Below are 20,714 nucleotides of genomic sequence, written 5' to 3'. Positions count from 1 at the left end.
GCGACCGGGGAGAACAGGCTTGCAGGGGGTGCCCGCTTCCGAGTCTGCCCACAACAGCTCCCCGACTGAGCCCAACGCGGGGGAGGGCCTTACCAGGCCGTTGGTGTGATTGCACATGTCCCACAAGGGAATCAGCGCCAGGGTCACCCGGGAGCCGTCCTCCGTGGGAATCTGGTTCTGCCGCGTCATCACAGAGGAGACTGCCCACCTGTGGCGAGAGACGAGGCGGCTGACTCGACGGCTCCTGTGTCTCCAGTCCTTCCCGGACGCGATGGCTCGTCACGTTTCAAATTAAATCTAGATCTGGGGGGAGGTGGGGGGGGGGCGGCAGGGGAAGGGAAAGGAGCCCCAGGGAACCCAGGAGTGCGCGACGAAGGGAGAGCGTTCCCGGGAGGAGCCAGAGGCCTGGACGCAGGGACCCGGACGGAGGACCGCGAACAGAGCCCTGCCGGCCTCCCCGAGTCCTCGTGGCCACCAAGGCCCCTTCCCCAGGCCAGGCCAGCCCACCCTCCCTGCCCAGTGCTGACTCTGCAGCTATTTTAAGCCTCAGTGGAAAGCAAACCATGTAACTCTTTACTGATCTTTTAACGAAATTCTTTTAAGAACTCCACAATGTGGAGGGCTACTTTTTATTATCTTGTACAGTGAATTAAATCTTCTGTTTAAAATGAAGCTCCACTTTACACTAAAACAGTCTTTGTAAAAAGGAAAAAAACCCTATGACTACCGCCCATTAATGCTGATCTCCAGCACCACCTGACCGCCTCAACTAGCCCTGCCACTGCAGGTGAGTGGCTATTAAAATGCTGCCACCCGCCCCGGCAGTCCGTTACGGCTTCTGACAGACCGCCTCTGTCTCGGGGCTTTGGGTGGGCACACGGGCCACTTCTTACTGCAGCATTTCTCATTCTAAGATCCCAAACTCACTCAGAAACCACCCCCCAACCCACGCACCCACACAACACCCCCCACCACCCCGCCAACACACCCACCTGTAGTCCTCATAAGTGAAAGAATCCTTCAAGGGCAGTTTGTTGGCATGAGGGTGGGTCTGGGAATTAGAAGTTTTAGAAAGCAGAGGTGAAAAGAGAAAAAGGGAAAACAGAAATCAGTCAGCAGAATTTCATTATTGAGCTGCCTAACAGATCCTAACAAGAGCCAAATGAAGCAGGAGGCGCCCAGCCGCGCTGCTGAGGGATCATCATGCTATTACGCTCTCATACATCACTGTCAACTTAATTTGTTGTGCCCGGCAGCCGCCATAAATCTGCTTCTTCCTCTTTCTTCCTCTTTTGATACCAGAACTCATGGGCAAGGCACAAAAATAAAATTTAAGGTGGACTGACTTCAGCAAAGGCAGGCACGCCCACCCGACAGGAACCCAGAGCCCCCAAAGACAGGGGTCCCCCGTGCGGCCTGCCTCTGTGTCTCCTGCTACAAGGTGCTGCGCGTCCCTTAGGCCCAGGTTTCAGATCCCTCCTTTCAGCGATAAAAGGGACAATTAAAGGCACTCTAATAAATGGAAACTTATTCCATTTATCTCCGACTTAAATCATCTGGACGCGAATCAACGTGCTCCGTGCAAATGAATCATCTGCAGGGTGAGTGTAGCTCCCGGACAGAAATCAGGCAAAAGACAGTTCTGTGAAATTACAAAATAAATTTTACACACAGATTTTTTAAAAAATAAGGACTGGCATATTTAAATTTTACTACTTATTTTTCTGGACAAAAGAACATTTGGTAAAAATGTTCAAAACTTCACACTTATGAGAAAATTTTATAGATTTCATGTTCTCTCTTCACAACACTCCCTCCCAACCCCCCGCCCCTTAGACCTTTCAAGCACTTAAAAACTTTGTCTCAATTAAGGAATTAAAAGCTGTAACAGTATCATTTTAATCTTCAGTTTCAATTACAGTCTGACAGACAGATCGCAGCAAGCGATCGAATGAACAAATGGCGACTTCGGCGACACGAGCGCAGCTCTGGCTCCGCGTCCCCGCACCGCTGTTCGTGCACGGAGCTCCGCGCAGGACGTGGTTTTACTCCTGACGCATTAGCATCACAAGTGCACGGTAATTTATCATCGCTCACTGTAATGTGCTCGCTGGCACCGTAGGCAGGACAGTAGGGGATGAGGTAAAAGTGGCTCAAACCGTAAATCAATTAGAAAACAAAAGCTTGTGCTCAGTGCGCAATTTTAGGCAAATTATATATTACAAAAGGCTGCCAATTGGGTGTTAGCTCCCAGGTGCCCGCTTCTGCCCTCTAAGCCTTAGCCCAGGTTTAACCCTTTGGAAGGAGAGTTGCCGTACAAAAATAAAATCACATAACTTTTCAATGCTGTGGTAATAAAAACAAAATTAAAGAAGGTACTTTTAAGTCAACACGTCACTTGTCGCCCTGGCCATCTCCTAGCAGCTGTGTGACACCGGGAGAGCCTGTCTGCGGGGCCAGGAAGCACTGTCACACGCTGGCCACGGCCGGCGCCGCCCTCACGAAAGGACAGTCCGTGAGACAAGAACCGTCCCTCTACCCACACGGATGTGATGGTAGGAGGACCGCAGGAAAGCCCCAGAAAAGCCGTGGCTGGCATTGCCTTTAGCTTACAATGACATAAAGCTGCACATCATCCATAGCACACCCCACCCCTTGTCAGACTCCAGGAGGCGGGACAGCACCGTTGCTTTTGTTATTTTAAAATATTTTAATTCACTTAAACTGTGGAATGCTCTGTGGCGTTTTGAAAGCTGGTAAATTCCACTGCTAAATCCCATAAGTATTCAAAATTTGATCCATCCCCCGCCCTCCCCAAAAAGTTTGACTTATTGAGTAGGAGAAAAGATGAGACGTCTCAAAATTGGAATTCTTGGATGTCAAAACGATTTGAAAAAAAAATCCTAACACTCAAAGGTCTTTAAATAGCTTTGGACGACACAGAAACAATTCAAATCACAGCGACCTCCTCAAGGACTGAAAAGATAAAGTCACTCTCCAAAGCGTTCCCCTTCCTATTTACATACATTTCTTACTGGAAATATAAGTTCATGCTCACAGTCCTGACGAAGTTGTAAAGAAAACTGGAGAAAAGCCTGCAAATGCTTTCTTCAGATTAAGGTTATTTTGGCTGTAAGGTTATGGAATATTTGCAGAATCTGTTAGAAACAGTTGTTCTTATCTGCTTGAAAAATAAGGTGCGCCCACTGCGCGCACGTACTTCTGGGGTGAGAAGCTATCCTGCCGCCGACACAGGCACTTAACAGTTGAGCTGAAGCAAAAGGTGACAGCGCGGAGAAAGGCAACTCCTTCCCACTTCACCGGGGCCCGCACCGCTGTGACACTATCGCCACCTACTGGTGACGGCGCAGACAGGCGGCCGGCACGCCAGGGCAAGGCCTTCAGAGCACCCTGCGCTCACAGTGGGTTGACCTAGAACGGTCGGCTTCAGCTTTACTCAAGCAAACCTGGCTTCCGAAATACCTCCCATACCTCTTCAAACTATCATGTAACAGTTTTACACGGATCCTGAAACATTCAAAGATTGGAAATAGTCTGCCTTTGAAAAACATTTAGCTTTGAAAAGAAGTATTTTCACATCTCCTGAAAAAAATGAACAAGAGTAAGAAAAATGTCTATTTTACACACTCTTTGTTGAAGCTCTGGACAAGGTTTTTGTTTTGGTTTTTTTTTTTTAAACACTAGATAGAATGATTTTTTGTTTGTTTTGTTTAAAGACCAAGGCTTTTCCCCATGGAAAAATATGTTAAGGTTTAAAAATGTCTCATAAAAACTGGAATCTTAACCTGAAGTGGCCTGAAAAGCCCCTAAAATGTTCTTAGGCAAATGTCTTAATGCTCACCCTCCTTTAAAGGAAGGGTAACTGAATATTCCTCACTTTCTACAGCAAAATCTTGTCAGGGTTTTGTTTATCATGACAAACCTCCAGCAAAAGACATGTACTAACCTGTACTTCAAAAACAAAAATGTAAATTAAAACAGAAAACTCTTTGTCTCTGGCCAGAGGTTTAGCTGGACCGTTGCGGACACACGCGGGGTGGGGAGGAGGGTCTGCCTGGCGCGCCAGCGAGACCGCAGTGAAGGGGCGGCTTGGGGCCGCCACCACACCACCCTCCCCACCTTCACCCCCTCCATCGAGGCTGAGAAACCAGCCACAGGTTTCGTGTGGATTTTTTATGCGATTGATATTTTCATTTTCTCGTGCATAATAAATAGTTGCAGTGGGAGAAACGAACACTTGCCCCAGCTCATAATCAGACCTGAAGCCCGCAAGAGCTTGCTTTTAAACCGGATCCTTGGTCTCTGCGCCAAGCCAGGCGGCCCGGGGAGGCCCCTCCAGCCCTTCGCCAGCCAGGGTTTCTGATGAGGCGCAGGAATACTGTACCTCGTACAAAATAATCACTATGTTTGGAAAAGATTAATATCTAAAATCATTTGTTTGGCTTCAATAAAAAGAAGTAATATTGCTAAATATGTAAGTATGACATTTTGAAGAATTTACCATATTGCATGGGTCTGGTAGCTATGCTTAAGGAAATTAAAAACCACTACAGTCAGCATATTTGATCCTTATTAAAGTTCTGTCCTGAACTATCGTTCACATGAAACAAAAATAAACCAAGAAGAAATTTACATAAAACCTATGGATTACAAGAGTTTGAATATGAAAAAAATGAACAATATTCTGGCTTTAAAAAATTGATTTAGCATGCAGCTTCTCTTTATAGTCCCTTGATAAAAATGAAATCTCCCTAACAAACACTTAATAAAACCTGTCAATATCTCTGGAAAGAAAAATGACACAAATGCATTAAGTATTAAATACCCTTGGAAAAAGTCACATATTCCATGAATTTTTGATGTACTGTCTTGACATTAATGTAAAACCTTGATATTTGTAATTGACAGATATTTAATAAAGTACAGAAGAAGATGGCCGCGCTGCAGCATGCAAATTTTTCAGGTTGATCAGAAACGAGAGACACAGGCATGCACTTAAACTAAACAAACAGTTAATATGTGTTACACGAATCAGCTGCAGTCTTATTTTAAGCTCAGACAACAAACCTTTGTGGAAAACCAAAATAAGCAGAATTCATTATTATGTGAATTCCGAATTCAGAAGCATCTAGTATGTAAAAGAGCTTTGAAACATTAACAGTTCTGTGAAGGAACAAAATACATTGGAGTTAAAGTTGGTTTTTTTTCAACATCTAACAAAAAGCATTCTTTAAAATCATAAACACATTCATATCTATGAAGAGGTATTTCCTAAAACAATTCTCAGAAGAAACACATTTAACCTCAAGACAGAATCGAAAGTCTCTGAAGGGGAAAAAAAGAAAAAGGATTAGCACACACGGATGGCCTCCAAGACACAAATACTTCTCGCAATCCGGTGTTCACCTTTCACAGGAGACTCCCTCCCTCGCGTCTGCCGAGCCGAGTCTTGCAGGGAAACCAAGCTGAAGACATTTAATAACCACTCGCGGTGGGGCCTTTAAATGTACTGAAAGGAAAGTGGCTCGGTTCATAAAAATGACTCCAAAATACTGTATTTTGAAGAATTTACGGCCTGCTATAATATACAATCAATTGTTAATTTCCAAAATATATACAGTAGTTCAGGGGCTTATTAATGGTTCTGTAGTAGCAGGAATGACAAAACGTAGCTGTACCCAGTTTGTGCCAGTAAAAAAAAAAAATAATAGTATGTAGTGTCTATGATTGCATCTGGCTTTACTTCTTAAGCACACACTGAAAGGGAGAGTCAGGCTGCCTCGCTGAGGACAGGCACACCCCACTCCAGCCGCGGTCCTGCCTCCTGCTGCGGCAGGGACACAGCAGTTACCGCTCCTCAGACCTGACCGCCGTGGGTGGGTGCAGTTACAGAAGTTTTGGAAATGTGACCCCACCGCCCGTACCCAGGAGATCTATGGTGCTTGCGATGGCATCTGAGAAGCTCCCCTGTGACGAAGCCACCTGCACCCGAGCCCAGGGTGGACGGACCTGGTGTCTCGGCAAGTGCTGGGCCCTGGAATGAACGGGGGGCTCCAGGGAAGAGGCAGGCCGAGGAGTGGGGAGGACAGGGAGCAAAAGGAAGGAAGCGGAGGGCCGACCCGGAGAGCTCAAAACGGCAGGGAGAAAAAACAGGGCAAAGGCAGAAGTAACGGGGGTAGAGGCAAATGTGCCCTAAAACCCTGAGGTGCCCCCCAAAGGAAGGCTCATTAGAGGCAGCATGTAAGGAGGGCAGCAGGTTTCTAGGTCAACCAGCCCTTCTGCTCGTATTTCCCTTCCTAAGTGGATATAACACAGTTTAACTTAATGACAAACTGAAAATATCTATTGGATCCAGAATTTAGTTTCTGTGACCATAAATCAGAATCAAAGCATGGTTCATGAATTTGGCTCTTGAGGGAAAAAAATCAATTTTTAAGACTTTTATTTTTAAACACAGATTACATCCAACAGGGAATTTTCCATCATCAAGTTCTTTGAATTCACTCAATACAATCAAATAAACACATCAATACACATTAAATTTAAATTGTTTGCTTTTCACTTATATATATTTAATTTTTCTACAGTTGTGTATTACCTTATAATAAAAAGTTTTTAATTAAGAAAGTGAGATTAGTGGAGAAATATCAACATGGTTCAATAAATTTATAAAATTACTTTAAGATGGAAGAATTGTTTTGCAATGGAAGACAATGAAATCTATAACCTACATCCAGTCTAAATTAAATTGAAATTAGTTGAAATACTGAAAAAGATAAGCAGTTTCAGAACTTGACTGGTTACCATTTATACACCCTGAGGACGGACAATCAGCTATTAGCCAGAATGAGTCATAATCAATCGACATTTTGTCAATTATGTATTCATGCAACAAATTATTTACTGCCTCAGAAAAAAGCTGAGGATAAGCTAGGGCTCGACCCTCATTCACCCAACAAGTGTTTTATGGGCTGCTGTCTTGGCAGGGGAAGTCCCTCTGCTTGATGCCGTGTGGCAGGCGCACAGAGAGACAAGTCAACGTCCTCCAGGGACTCTGCCTGGCCCCAGTCACGTGACTTGAACGAAGGACAACGCGAGAGGTTACAGCTCAGACCCCTCCCGGGGCTGCCTTCCCGGCCACCCCGGCCGCCTGCTCCTCACCCTCCCAGCCCTGCGCCCTCCTTTCCCGGGCTGACCGCGGCTTGCCATCCCCTCATGGGGGAGGCAGGGCTGCATGCACCACACCACGCGCTTCATTAGCGTTTCCTTCCCCCAGCAGGTGTGCTCAGCGAGGCCAGGACATCTTTTGCGACCACCAGGGAATTTTCCCAATGCTTCGCATGGTTCCTCATTCAAAGAAACCCTTTTCCCCCACCCGAGTAAGCAGCAAACAGTTCTGCCCTGCTCCCCGACAGTGGAGCAGAGAGCCACCTGCTGGACCTTGACTTCCTCTCTCTGCATCCACAGTGGCTCAACTGACAGGTGAGGAAAAAGGAAGGGACAACTTCCCAAACCACCATGACTCCAAAGGCATTGACAGGCAGGCCCAGGTAACCAGGCCATCGCTGCACTCAGGTCGCAAGGCAAGGTAATCTGGTTCCCGCAGCCCCAGCCGTGAGTCTGCCCCCCTGGCGCCCCTGGCAGAGGCACCTCCAGGGGCTTCCAGACCAACGGCTCCCGGTGCCCTCTTCTTCCATGTTCCATCTCTGATGAACAGAATATTTTCCCGCCATCTAGGGGTCAAAGAACCTACCCCCCCACCCCACCCCGCCCCCGGCCAACCTACCTTTCAACACCTTTATTTGAGAACGCTCTGCTCTATTTTAAGAATCCAATGAGAAGCAAAATGGACCAAGCCCCCCAGGCCCCGTCCCACACAGTCCCACTTCCCGCGCTGCGCAGCCTCCCAGCAGAGGGCGCACCTGTGGACGGGTCAGTCGGCCACTGCCTGCGTCATCTGCCCAGCTCCTGGGCGTCCTCATCTGAAAAGCGGATCAGACAAGCAACCTCATCTTCTCCTAAGCTCTTAAGCCCTTGGTTTCTTTGCCTTTCACACTTCCCGGCCCAAAATATCAACCTGTAGAGAACTGAAGGACTAAATTATAATAAAACTTCTCTGGTCTGCAAAAAAGATGACAGACTATCCCACCTAGTGATCAATGCTTACTCATAAGGTACACACTCTTGTAACCCCTCAAACGTATCAAAGAAACTAGAAATAAACAGAATGGTTTGGGTAGTTAGTTTTAGAAGAACGTATTTATATCAAAAAAACGAGCAAGAATTACTTATGGCATCATCGTATTTATTTTTCACTCCAGCCAGTTGCAGTCTCCGTGGCTTGGGACCAAGACCTCGGACGCCGGGTACACTACCGAGGCCGGCAAGAGCAGAGTCCTGGGCCATGCGAGAGAGCAGAGCCACCCGCGCTGAGGGGCTGGCTCCCCCCAAAAGCCAGCGCTGCAGCCGCATGGAGACCCTCGTCCCAGGAAAGGGGCTCCCGGGCCTGGTGCCCAGGGGAGCTCTCTGACCTGCAAGGCGAGGGCGCGCACGCGCGAAACCAACACACAGGGAGAGAGAGGGAGAGAGAGGGAGAGACAGAGGAGGAGGGAGGGAGGCGCCAGCAACGACTGCCCGCGGCCAGGCCCTCTGTGCGAGGAGCTCAAGGATGAGAACTTGATGCCTATGGACGGGCACTGCCTCAGTCCCATTCCACGGGTAAGGAGGCCCAAGAGCAGGGCAGGTAAGTGCACGTGCAAGGTTACCCGCTAACGAACGATGGGGCTGGGGTAGCGACCTCGGCAGCAGATTCCTGAAGTTTAAAGGAAAGGATTATTAGTTGTCCTACTTTTATGAATCAAGCGTATGTTCTGATATGGTTAATACATTTCTTTTCTTGGTGAAACTAGAAAAACCGTTGGTAAATACTGCTCTCATTTAAAATTCAGTAGAAATGTATTTGAAAGGACATTATAAAGCTTAGAGGCAGGCGACACCAGCAAAGTGAAGACTGTGGTGTGTTACTTCCTGTGCCACCAGAAGGGACACCACACCCAGGTAAAGGTCCCCGTCCACGGTCACAAAGCCACGGCCGGGTGTCACTGGAGACCGCCCACCCCAGCCCCCTTCACTCCGGGCATGAAGAACCCAGCCCCAGGAAACACGCTGGACAGAGGGCACGCAGAGGGCGCGCCCCTGTCACTCGTCCCATTAAAGCAGAGGGGTCGCCTCTGCTCTTCCTCATCTTGGCTTCACTAGCGTGACGCCACACTGGTGCCCCAGCAATCCCTCCTGTTCTATCGGCTGGAATCCCTGCCATGCCCGTGACGCCTGAGCAGCCCTGGGGGCACCCTGCGGCTGCCCCACCACACGAGCAGCACTGTCTCTGAGTTCTGACGCCTTCCTGGCTCCTTCCAACCCTCCCAGTGGCCCTGCGTTCGGGCAATGGACCTTGGCTCCTTCCGCGCTGTGCCTTTAAGCCTGAAGGGAGCTGAGCAGGCGTGGGGGCGCCTCGGTGCACCACGGAACCCGAGAACCCACGCACGCCAGACTCGGGGTTCGGCTGACAATGGGCTGAGCGCTGACGTCGTGAGTCGACCCTGACGATCCAGGACAACACCCACAGCTGCACAGCCTCTCAGCGCCCACAGTTTCAGGCACGTCGTGGGGGCATCCACACTTCACAACGTGCTACTCTGTCACCAGCTGCCCAGAGGAAATCCCAATGACGACGACGACGAGTGTAAGGTTCCTGCTGCACTACTTCCCGCTGCAGGTCACAGGGAGCGGGTGAGGACCCCCGTCTGAGAACACAGCTCCAAGGTCGGTGTGACCCCACGGCCCCTGCAGGCCCCACCCTGGGCAGAGTCTCAGGACACAGCCAGGGAGTGCGCTGGCCCCTCCTCCACCTCAGGGCTGGCCACAGTCCTCCCTGTGCCCCCCTTCCCGTGCTCACACTGTGCTCAAAAGGTGCCCATCCAAGAGAAAATACCCAACGCTCTGTGTTCACTGTGGGGGGGCGGGGGGGCGCGGATCATCGACTGTTCCAGTCGAGGGGGAAGAGACGTGTAGAGGCCGCTGACGGTATCACAGCAGGTCAAGACAGCACCTGACTAACCAAACGTAGTTTAAAGTGCCCATGCCTCGCCTTGCGTGCCCAGCTGGGGTGATGAGGCGGCTGTGCCACTGGACCCTACAGGACACCTACCACATCAGGCCACACTACCAAAACACGGAGCCAAAGCAGCCCTACCTAACACGTAGAAATAAACACAGGGAGGCTGCCAGAACGAGGAGACAGAGATAGATGGCCCAGATGAAAGAGCAGATCAAAACTCCAGAAAAAGAGCTGAAGAAAATGGAGATAAGCAATCTATCATGCCGAGTTCAAAACACTGGTTATAAGGATGCTCAAGGAACTTAGTGAGGACCTCAACAGCATAAAAAAAGATCTAGTCAGAAACGAAGGATTCACTAACTGAAATAACAATTTACAGGGAAAAAACAGTAGGGTAGATGAAGCCAAGAATCAAATCAATAGGCAACATAAGGAAGCAAAAAAACAACCAATCAGAACAAGAAGACAAAAAGAATCCCCCCCCAAAATGAGAACAGTATAAGCAGGCTCTGGGACAACTTCAAGAGGTCCAACATTCGCATCATAGGGGTGCCAGGAGGAGAAGAGAAAGAGCCAGAAATTGGAAGTCTAGTTGAAAAAATAATGAAAGAAAACTTCTCTAATTTGGTGATGGAAACAGACATGCAAGTCCAGAAAGCAGAGAGTCCCAGACAAGATGGATGCCAAGAGGCCACTCCGAGACACGTCCCAGTTACAATGCCAAATAGAGCCTATTAAAAGCAGTGAGAGAAGAGCAGGTAGTTATCTACAGGGAAGTTCCCACAAGACTGTCTGCAGATTTCTCAAAAGGAACTGTGCAGCCAGAAGGGACTGACGGGCAAGAAGTATTCAAAGTCATGAAAATCCAGGACCTACAGCCAAGACAAGCAAAGCTCTACCCAGCAAAGCTCTCATTTAGAATCAAAGGGCAGATACAGAGCTTCCCAGACAAGAAAAAACCAAAGGAGTTCATCAAACCATTGTATGAAATGGTAAAGGGACTTTATTTAGGAAAAAGAAGATCAAAACTATGAACAAAAAAATGGTAAAAAATACAAATCTATCAACAACTGAATCTAAAAAACAAACGAAGCAAACAAGAAGAACAGAGACAGAATCACGGATGCAGAGAACATTCTGACGGCTGCCAGCTGGGAGGGGTTGTGGGGCAGTGGGTGAAGAGGCGCGGGCACTGAGGAGCACTACGGGGCAGCCTTGGCATGTAAAGTGCAGCACAGGACATGGAGCAGCCAAAGAACTTAAAGGCATGACCCGTGGACATGGAACAGTGTGGGGGGGGACTGCCTGAGGGAGTGGGGGGTGCTGGGTGGAGGGGGGCAAGGGGGAAAAAATCAGGACAACTGTAATAGCATAATCAATAAAACATATTAAGGAAAATAAAATACAATGTCCTTGCTTTAAGTAGAGCAGGTAAGAGCTTTCTTTTTCATTAAACAAAATTAATTTATATTCATTTTAAATTGATCAAAAATTCCCTCTCATTTCACTAAGAGTCGAAAATAGGTATCAGAACTCTTTTAAGCACTATTATACCCTCCCCCCAAATTAAATAAACGCAGGAAGTAAGATATCATCAATACTTACTTCCCCATTAGTATTAAAATTTCTTAGGAAAAATGAAAAAGCAAGCCCACAGAATTCTCCTGTAGAGTGCTGTGAAAGTCCGCCTGCCCAGAAACGAAGGGAAAGGGTGTAAACGGGGAAGCGGTAGGGGGGCCCAAGGTTGGGCTGCGCGGGGCTGCGCGGGCTCAGCCCGCTCCCATCTCAGGGGAGCACACGGGCGAGGGCCACACCGCCGAGCTGGGACATGCACACCCAGCAACAACTTCTCCATAAATCTGATAAATCTCCCTAAAACTGATCAATAGTTATGAGATGCACTTCACTCTCGTTTTCATCACAGGAAATACTCTCTCACATTCCAATGACAATACCACTTTGGGGGAGCAGTCAATGGCTGGACACAAACTGTCAATGAAAGAGCAGTTTAATCAGTGCTCATCTTTTCAGCACTGCCTACACAACAGATCATTATTAAACTGTTCAATGGGAACAGAAAGCAAGAAATCTAATGTATTGACTTAAGTCACTTTTGATATAAGATGAGTCTTGATTATAGTCACAGATGAGAAAAGACTTCAGAACTCAGCTTTGAAAACCAGGCCTGACTCCCAACCCAAAGTTCTGAAACCTGGGGACACTTACACGTGGGGGACAGGGCGGCAGTGTGAGAGAGGCCTGGAAGAACGAGCGGGAAGGGTGTGCCCGGCCGCCAGGGAGGACAGAGACGGGGCGGAGAGCGAGCCCCTGCCATCCGCGAGCGGCGGCCCCAGAGCCAGCAGAGGCCCCGCCACAGGCTGGGCGGGGGAGGCCCCGCAGCGTGTGGATGTTCCTGACGGCAGCCGCGGCTAAAGACCAAAGGTGGGCAGGACACTGTCTCACAGGCACAGGGCCGTCCCATCAACCCCGCCGCTAAAACGAGGCTAGAAGGAAGCCTGGGAACGAAGGGAAACAAAGAGACAGGGCGCTGAGCAGCGTCACAGGCACCTGACACGGCCAGGGCTTGCCTGGGCTACCAGGGCGGACTCTCGCCCAGAGGGACCAGTGGAGGGGAAGCCACAAACCCGCCCCGCAACGGAGACAGCACGGGACCGCGGTCCCATCCCGCGTCCTTGTTTCCTCAAGGAAGAAGGGACGGGGGCACCTGGGAGCAGCTGGGAGCAGCTGGGAGCAGGAGAGACCGAGACAGCTCCCAGGGACGAGGCAGGTCAGGGGGCCATGACGACAGGCCTCTCTAGCCAGGCGGAGGGCCGACCCCCCTTGGAGGTGACCGCCACCGCACGTACGCTCTGCCAGAAGCAGACGCTGAGGAAGGGGATGGTGAGGACACGCATCTGCTGGTAAAGGGCGAGGGCTGGCTCTTTCATGAAGAGACACGCGACGTGCGGAGTTTAGATTTAGTCCCCAACTAGTCGGGCTGAGGAAGGTGGCGTAGAAGAGAACTCTTCCTAAACACTTAATGAAGTTACTGCAAAAAGAAAAAAATCTGTTTCCCCATCTGTACTTCCAGACACATAGACTAAAGTGACATTTCCAACATAGGGTTTTCTAGATCATTAGCTCCGTCAATTAAGACTACGCTCGGCAAAATGACCATTGTTTTTTTCTGTTCATCCTTTAATTTCTAAAAAAGAGAAAAAGTTGCAAAATCTGGAAGTAATGTTATTTATCCCTGAAAAAATCCTGATGTGTAAAAGTTTTCCCCCAATTTTCAGTGAACATTTGGTATTATTTTCCAAATTAGAATAATTTAACCAGGTCCCCAGCACTGATTCGCTTCACCAAACCCTAAGACAGTTTAAGATCCCTCTTCCTTCAAACCTTCCTATGACCTTCAGTGACCTATGAATTTCTCACATCCACAGCCTGCAAAATACTACCTGATTTTAAATCACATTAAATTGCTCTTGGTTACTTTGGGGCGTTCCTCCATTCACTCACTCCCGCATTCGACATTCACGGTGCGCCCACACCCGAGTGGCAGGTGCCAGGAAACGGAGAACAAGTCACCCGGACAGCGCTGGCTTCTGCCCTCCCGAGGTGTCCTGTCCGGTGGAGGGCGGTGCTCAGCCACATGGGTGCCTCTGGGGGGAGAGGCGGCCCGAGGGGTCAGGAGGGAGGGGGGGCCTGGCGAAGGAAACCCACAGCTCCTCCACGAAACCTGTCAAACATAGGCAGTTCCTGCTTCCTGCTTTCCCTGTAAATCACAAATTTCGTTTGGAAGAAAAGCAAGAAACTGCCAATCTTGTAGTGATCACTGACCAAGTGCAGATTTTTAAAAGTTAGCCCTTATCACAAAAAAAGTGGGGCTGGGGGGCATCTCCATTGGTACAACACGAGCAGCGGCCCCCAGCCCTGATCTCAGGCTCGGGGTCCGCCCGGCCTCCTCGGGCCCGTCTACCGCCCCGCTGGCCGAGGTGGGCGGAGGCCGCCCGCGCTTCTCACCTGCACGCCCTGCCCCTCGGCCCGCCACCCCCCAACCCGCCCCGCCACGCCGCCCTCCCGCCTACCGCGCGACCGATGGGGCCCACAGTCAGCGGTGCTCTGACGTGGTGGCGTGGCTGCTTGTCCCGAGGTGGGGGCGGCCAGGAGGGCCCTGGGCCCCTTCCCGGCCACTCGCCCTCTTTATGCTAACTTCCGCCAGCATGGCCACCCCGCACGGCAACCTTCGGTTTGAAAACTAGAGCTAAGTACTTCTGATGACTCAGCCACTTAATGGGCACACGTGCTCACAAGGAAAACATACCTTTGGACACAGAAGTTAGACCAGAAAATGGCCACTGACTTTCAGTGGCAATAAGGCACCCACTACAGATGGCGAAAATAATCACATCTTCCAGTCTCCTACCTATGCTTAGGATACATGTTCATAAAAAACGGGGCATAATGCAATAAACGTGGTATTTACTGCAATACTCTGCAAACTACAAGATGAAACATACCTGCAAAATATAGGAAACTTTTAAAAAGGTTTGATCAATCTCAGAAAAATTACCAAAGTAGCTATTACTTCCTAGAAAATAATAGAGGCACCCAGGCTCACTCCAAACATGCCAATGCCTGCTTCCACGCCTTCCGTGCATCCCCGCGGAGCCTCGCCCACTGTTCACCAGACACCGCTGAGTGTCCGCTCCGAGCAAGGCACTGTGGGGCAACAAGAGCCAGATGGGCTGCCCACTGGCGAGAAGCTAACAAAGTGGTTGCAGGGAGTCCAGCGGGCAAAGCATGACGTGTCACACCAGAACAGAATAAATGGCACGCGCTACTCTTCCGCAGCTGCGTTACAGACGTTGCTGGGGAGAGAGATCGCAGAGACTCAAGGAGGAGGGGGCGTGCGAGTGAGGTGTCTGAAGACAGGCGGGCGGGCAGGCAGCAAGTGTCCCACGCAGAGAGCACAGAGATGGCAGGGCAGGAGCAGGGTGGGCTGCTCTGGGGCTGGGGCAGGGGCAGGGGAGGGAGGCTGGGGGCTGGTGGGTGCGGGGAACGACGGTGCTGACGAGGTCTGCTGACGGGCTGGCGGTGCCCCCGCTCCACACCACTGTCACGCCAGGATGCGGGCACGCAGCAAACGCCAGTGCCTTCCTTCCTCTTAGAAAAGAGGAAATGAACGTATCGGCAGGAAAAAAGGAAAAAGGTGCACGGGAGGGGGCGTCCGTGAACGAGCCAAGGCACACGGGGCGTCACCCTACCAAGGGCCCAGGTTAAAGGAACAGGCAGAGAAAGGGAAGAGAAAGGGGGCGGGTGAGGGCAAGGGGAGGCTCTGAGAAGGGGGGGAAGAGCCAAGGGAGCTGAGGCAGACAGAGCGCCTTGACCCTCTACAAATCAGGGGCAGGGGCTTTGCTGAGAATGAGCCTGTTTACGACTGTCATTAAGTGAGGTGCCACCGCTTGCCCCTTTGTCCCCAGCCGATGCTCAGTGCTCACTCGGTCTCCAGAGAACTCATTCTGTACCTCAGTCCCAAGCCCACAGCTCTCGGAGAGCCAGGCTCTGTGAAACACGCCGTGTACTCTGAGCAGAAGCCTGGCGAGGCCACTGTGGTGACAGTTCCTCCTACACTGGAGCCTTGAGCGGCAGCCGATCCAACACAGAGACCCATCTGAGTCGCTTCAGTTTCCAAAGCTGCTGCTGAAGAGCAGGCAGCCTGAAGGCCTCCATACAGCCTACCTTACATGCTTCTGGATTTATTTTGGTCTCTTCAATCTCATACACCTGTTTCTGTTCTTTGAAACAGACGAGAACTGTGGGGCACCACGGAAACTGTAAGCGCCTCCAGACAGGCTCCAATCCCAGCACGCTGCCCCCCCCACCCCCGCAAGCCGAGAGCCCCAGGCGCTCTCCCCGGGGTGCCGCACCCAGGCCTGTTCGGCCCAGGCCTGGAACCCCGAGAGCGGGGCCCAGAAACACTGCTTTTCCCAGGGTGACTTATTCTCACCCGAGCTGCACCCAGGACCTGGGTTTCTCGCCACCAGGCAGGAGAACAGTGAAGATCCTCGCTCCCTGATTAAACCCCTCCCCGCCCCTCACGTGCACAGATGTGCACACACGTGAACGAAGGCAAATGCAGCCTGGGGGGGCGCTCACTCTCACCCGACGGGGTCGGCCCCACCTTCTTCCAGAGCTGCCCACTTAGGTTCTAAGTCCCTGAACCCCTGCCACATAGAATAAAGAAAGCTTCCCTTTTCCCCCTTAAGTTACTGTGTATTTTCTAATGTTTTGTGCTGCATGGATCATCACTTAAAACATTCTCACTTCAACAAAAATGCCCAGTGGCCTCTGCTGCAGGCCAGAGCCTCTGGCCACATTACTTTCTTCTCAGCATCTCTAACCCGGTTTTGCACCTGACCTGCAAACAAGTACTTGGCAGACATTAATTACATGCCCAAAACATTAGGCAAGGAGCCGTGGAAGCAAGAGTGGAGGAAGTTTGTTCTCAGGCCCCCAGAGGCTCAGAGCGGCCCTGGTGAAGAAAGGGGTAAAACTAAGCAGGTGACTCGCTAAGGAACAGCCCTGCTTCCGGGCCCGCCGAGCAGGGAAGGCGCAGGCGCACCGTCCCCCGCAGGCCCTCTGGGGCCCCGCAGCCAGACTCCGCGTCCTTCCTCGTCCAAGCCCTTCCTCGTCCAAGCCCTGACCGCACCTGTTTCCAGGGCAGCGGCCAGCCTGTGCAGGAGAGGCTCCGGCTCAGAGAGGCGGTGCCTGAGTGTCACTGTTATGCAAATCAACTCAGACAGTAACAACAAATAATTCACAACTGTTGTTTGCTGTGGACCAGGCACATGAAACACCCTAGGCAGATACTAATGAATTCAAACCTCACAGTAACCCTGTAAGATGGGCGCTATCATTATCCCCATTTTCTAGATAAAACACAAAGTTCCAGAAGAGACTGCCCCAGTTCACCCAGCTAGAAGTGGAGGAGTTTCCAAAGCCATTTGCCTAACCATTCCCAGTGTGCCTCTGTAGAGAGAGAACACCTAACACAGGAATTTTTTATTGAGTGAGCCCACCAGCAGGGGCCTTACATTTACATGAGGAGTCACGCTTCACAAAGCGCTCTTACACTTCTCATTTAATCTGCCCAGCACCGACCTCGGGCAGTGACTGGCGCCCCCGTTACCAGCTGGGGAAACGGAGGCTAAGGGCTCTGCCGTCCCTTAGGTTATTTAAAAGCAGAACCGTAACTCAAACCCATGTGTCCCAATTCCAAATCTAGCACTCCTTCCCGTGAGTAACACACATGCAGAAAAAGGGGGGCTAGTGGTACCCCAAAACAACATGTAGTTTTAAGGATGTTAAAGCCACAGCTAAGCATCCGGCCTGGAATCAATGGATCCCCATGCAGGGTCAGTTTCAACAGCAGAGCTACAGCCATTCCAAGACATAAACCGGATGAAGCAATCCTTTTCCCCATCTGACCACTCCTCAGCCACAAATCTTTCTATAAAATTAGATATTAACATAAGAAGGCTATGTTAATATCTACCACAGCAAGACCAATAAACACAGGGAGAAGTTCTCAACACTTTCCCATCCTTGCCATCTCTTGAAGAACAGCCTTCCCCCTGGATCAGGGACAGCACTTCTCAGAGTATTTCCTCCTCTTGGGGTTGTTCTCCCGGGAGTACACAGAAAAAGGAATACAAACGTCGACAAGACATGCACATGACGACTTAGAGGGCTTTTGTTTATAATAGTCAAAAGAACAAGGAAAAAAACGAAATGCTCCTCAGTAGGAGGATGGGTAAGCAGGTTGTGGACTACGCAGAATGGGAACTATACAACAACAAAGAGAAGTAACTACCGCCACACCCAGCAACAGGGACAGATGTCAGACATTATTACACCGAGCAGAAGCGGCAGAGGCGGGCGAGTCCACACTGTGCTTCCTCTGTCCACAGGAAGCTCGTCAATGGGCAAAAGTAGCCCACAGTGACACACCAAACAGGGTGACCTCGTCAAAAGAGGGGCTGGTCCTAACTGGGAAAGGAGACCAGGGAGCGTCCTACGGTGCTAGAAATGTCCCCCAGCTTGATCTCAGCTGTGGTTCCGTAAGACAAACCTATACTTAACCTGTACTTAACACGTGTGTACTTTACATGTGTAAGTTAAATCTCAATTTAAAGAAACTAAAAGTCAACAGGAGCCAACAGCCTAACCTGTTCACCGTTATTACAGGGAGTTACTTAATGTCCCCAACCTCTTGTCCCATTACATATTTATTTACTCTATTGATATTGGCCATTTTAAAGAATAACTGACACTGTCAAAATATCAATACTCTGATATAATTCATCAGTAGATACATATTACTTTTATCTTTTTCTGTTACTTGCCATATATAATGTCTAGAGAGACTATAGATAAATCTCATTAAAAAAAGAGTTTATAATGTTTAACGTTTGGAAGCTATTACTGATCTTTATTGCCTGTAAGGTACAGCTGTATTTTTTATGTGGCAAACTCTTAAATCACTCGAATATTTCCTGCCTCTGCATTTCTCTTAGCAGTTTCTGCCTAGAATTTTGATCCTATACAAACTATTGAAATCCTTCTATTGCCATAAATTGTTACTCACATGTTTTACTGTCATTTAGCTTTTCTCCATTTGTCTAATGTCCCCAACTAGCTTGTGAACTAGGGACTGAGGAGAGACGTCGCTGAGGCGGCACCCTTTCCCACCTTAGGTGCCTTGACTGGGACAGTCACCCACAGGCCACTGAACTCCCCGGGAGGAACCCTCCGAGGCCATCTTGCTTGGTTCACACCTCATGCAAGAATCACCTGTTCAGACTGAGGGGGCGAGGTGAGGGTGGGAGGGGCAGGGGAAAGTGGTGGTGGGAAAACGGAGACAACTGTACTTGCACAATAAAAAAATAAATTTAAAAAAAAAAATCACCTGTTCAGGATCCCTGAGGGCACTGACAGGAAGCCTCTGCTTAGGAAACATGCATTTGTAAAATGCTCTGTATCTAAAAACACTTTTCCTTCCATTTCTCGCCTGTCCTCACCCCCTTGCAGAGGACACCGGGCAGAATCCGCCCCCCTCCCAAACACCTTTGTTTGTAAGTGTGGAAACGAGGCTCGGAAAGCGGGGGCAACTTGTCCCCAGTCACAAAACGAGCCACTGTGGGAGACGAGGACTCCAGGGCACGGATGCCCAGACGAAGCCTGCTAAGCTGCGCCCTTCCAGAGCCAGGGCGTGTTCTCAGTCACATGGGCTTCGTCTCCACCGGAAACTCCTCCTCGGTCTTTCGTCACCCAGAGTCCAACAGGCTGGCTGGCCTCTCAGGTCTCCGCCTCTACCCCGACAGTCCACTCACTCCATCCACACTCAGGCAGCACCAGGACGAGGGTCGTGCTGATATCAAACACCCCCTTTAAACGAACAAGGAAAACAGGCCGACGCGGGTGGCTTGGAGCGCCGGCTTCCTCAGGCAAGCCTGAGGCGGTCCGCTGCCACCCCTGCCCCAAGCATCGACCTCCCACGGCAGCCCCCCGGGCAGGCGGTGCCTCCCCACACCTCGCAGGAAAGCCCAGAGCTGAGAGAGGCCCTGTGTCGAGAGGTGGGGGCACTGCGGGCTCAGTCGGGACTGCCTCCTTGCCCCGCACAGGAGCTGTGTCTCTTCTCCAGCCGCCGACGCCTGCGTCCTGCCCTGGGGCCAGCGCTCACTGGTCTATGCGCCTGGACGACATGGGCCAACGCTGCCCCTGGCGCATCCATTTTGGCAGGATCCCTGAGCACACCGCCCACTGCTTATGCCATTTCAGTGGCTTGTGCTGAAACACAAAGCAGACTGACTGAGCAGCCGGCTCTCGATAAATGTCTACAGAACGCGTGCCCAGCTGCCATGGTTACCAGATGAAGTTGTTTGATACAGTGGAGAAGGTACTTCAGAGTCAGACATGGGTTTAAGTGCTGGTGTACCAACAGTGAGGCATGAATTTAAGTCCTGGATTAAAGCAAGCCAACAAAAGAAGCCTCAATTTCCTCCCCTGTGAAATGGGAGTAATAATCGGACAGAGCAGGCCTGCCGTGAGGGTTCAGGGGAGTTGTGCTTTAACGCGGATCTTGGCCCCAGGGTGAGGAGCTACTGCACGCCAGTTCCATGCCCGCCCTCCCCGCCCTCATTGCCTCTCGTCACAGCACACCAGCCTCCAGCCGCAATGGGCAGCTGTGCTGTGCCCTCTGCCTGCCACCTGGCCACCTGGCCACCTGCCGGGCCTTCTGCGGCACCGGCGGCCGCGGCCATGCCCACCCCGGAAGACTCTCCTGCCTGCCCCCTTTTCCCGCTGTTTCCCTCGCCTCTGGGCGAGTCCCCCAGTTGCTCCTGTCTCTCTGCCCCCGCTGTGCGTCCCCCCTGGGCCAAAAGCTGCTGCCCAGGTCTGACTGCACTCCTCACATACCCGTGGTGCTCGATTACCCGAGGAGGCGGCCAGAAGGAAAGGCCTGGAGGCAGGGAGGCTTCTGTGGGCTCACGTGGCAGGCGTGCGCACGCGC

General features: G+C 50.7%; 1 protein-coding gene across 2 annotated transcripts in view; it reads right to left on the bottom strand.

The window, feature by feature from the left end:
• SETD3 (SET domain containing 3, actin N3(tau)-histidine methyltransferase) overlaps nucleotides 1–20,714 on the bottom strand; it is a 57,442-nt gene that overhangs the window by 12,993 nt on the left and 23,735 nt on the right. For both annotated transcript variants that reach the window (XR_008528620.1, XM_054567057.1), the window contains exons 7-8: nucleotides 993–1,051; nucleotides 94–208 (exon numbers count right to left, since the gene is read on the bottom strand). Coding sequence is in view for 1 of the 2 variants with exons in the window: in XM_054567057.1 (XP_054423032.1) it covers nucleotides 94–208; nucleotides 993–1,051 (174 nt within the window). In the remaining variant the exon portion in view is untranslated. The remainder of the gene's footprint in view (nucleotides 1–93; nucleotides 209–992; nucleotides 1,052–20,714) is intronic.

This window comes from Pteronotus mesoamericanus, unplaced genomic scaffold (assembly GCF_021234165.1).
Source record: "Pteronotus mesoamericanus isolate MK-2021 breed Mesoamerican mustached bat unplaced genomic scaffold, CSHL_Meso_final contig_182, whole genome shotgun sequence".
Taxonomy (NCBI): Eukaryota; Metazoa; Chordata; class Mammalia; order Chiroptera; family Mormoopidae; genus Pteronotus; species Pteronotus mesoamericanus.
This window is presented reverse-complemented; position numbering and strand designations above follow the sequence as displayed.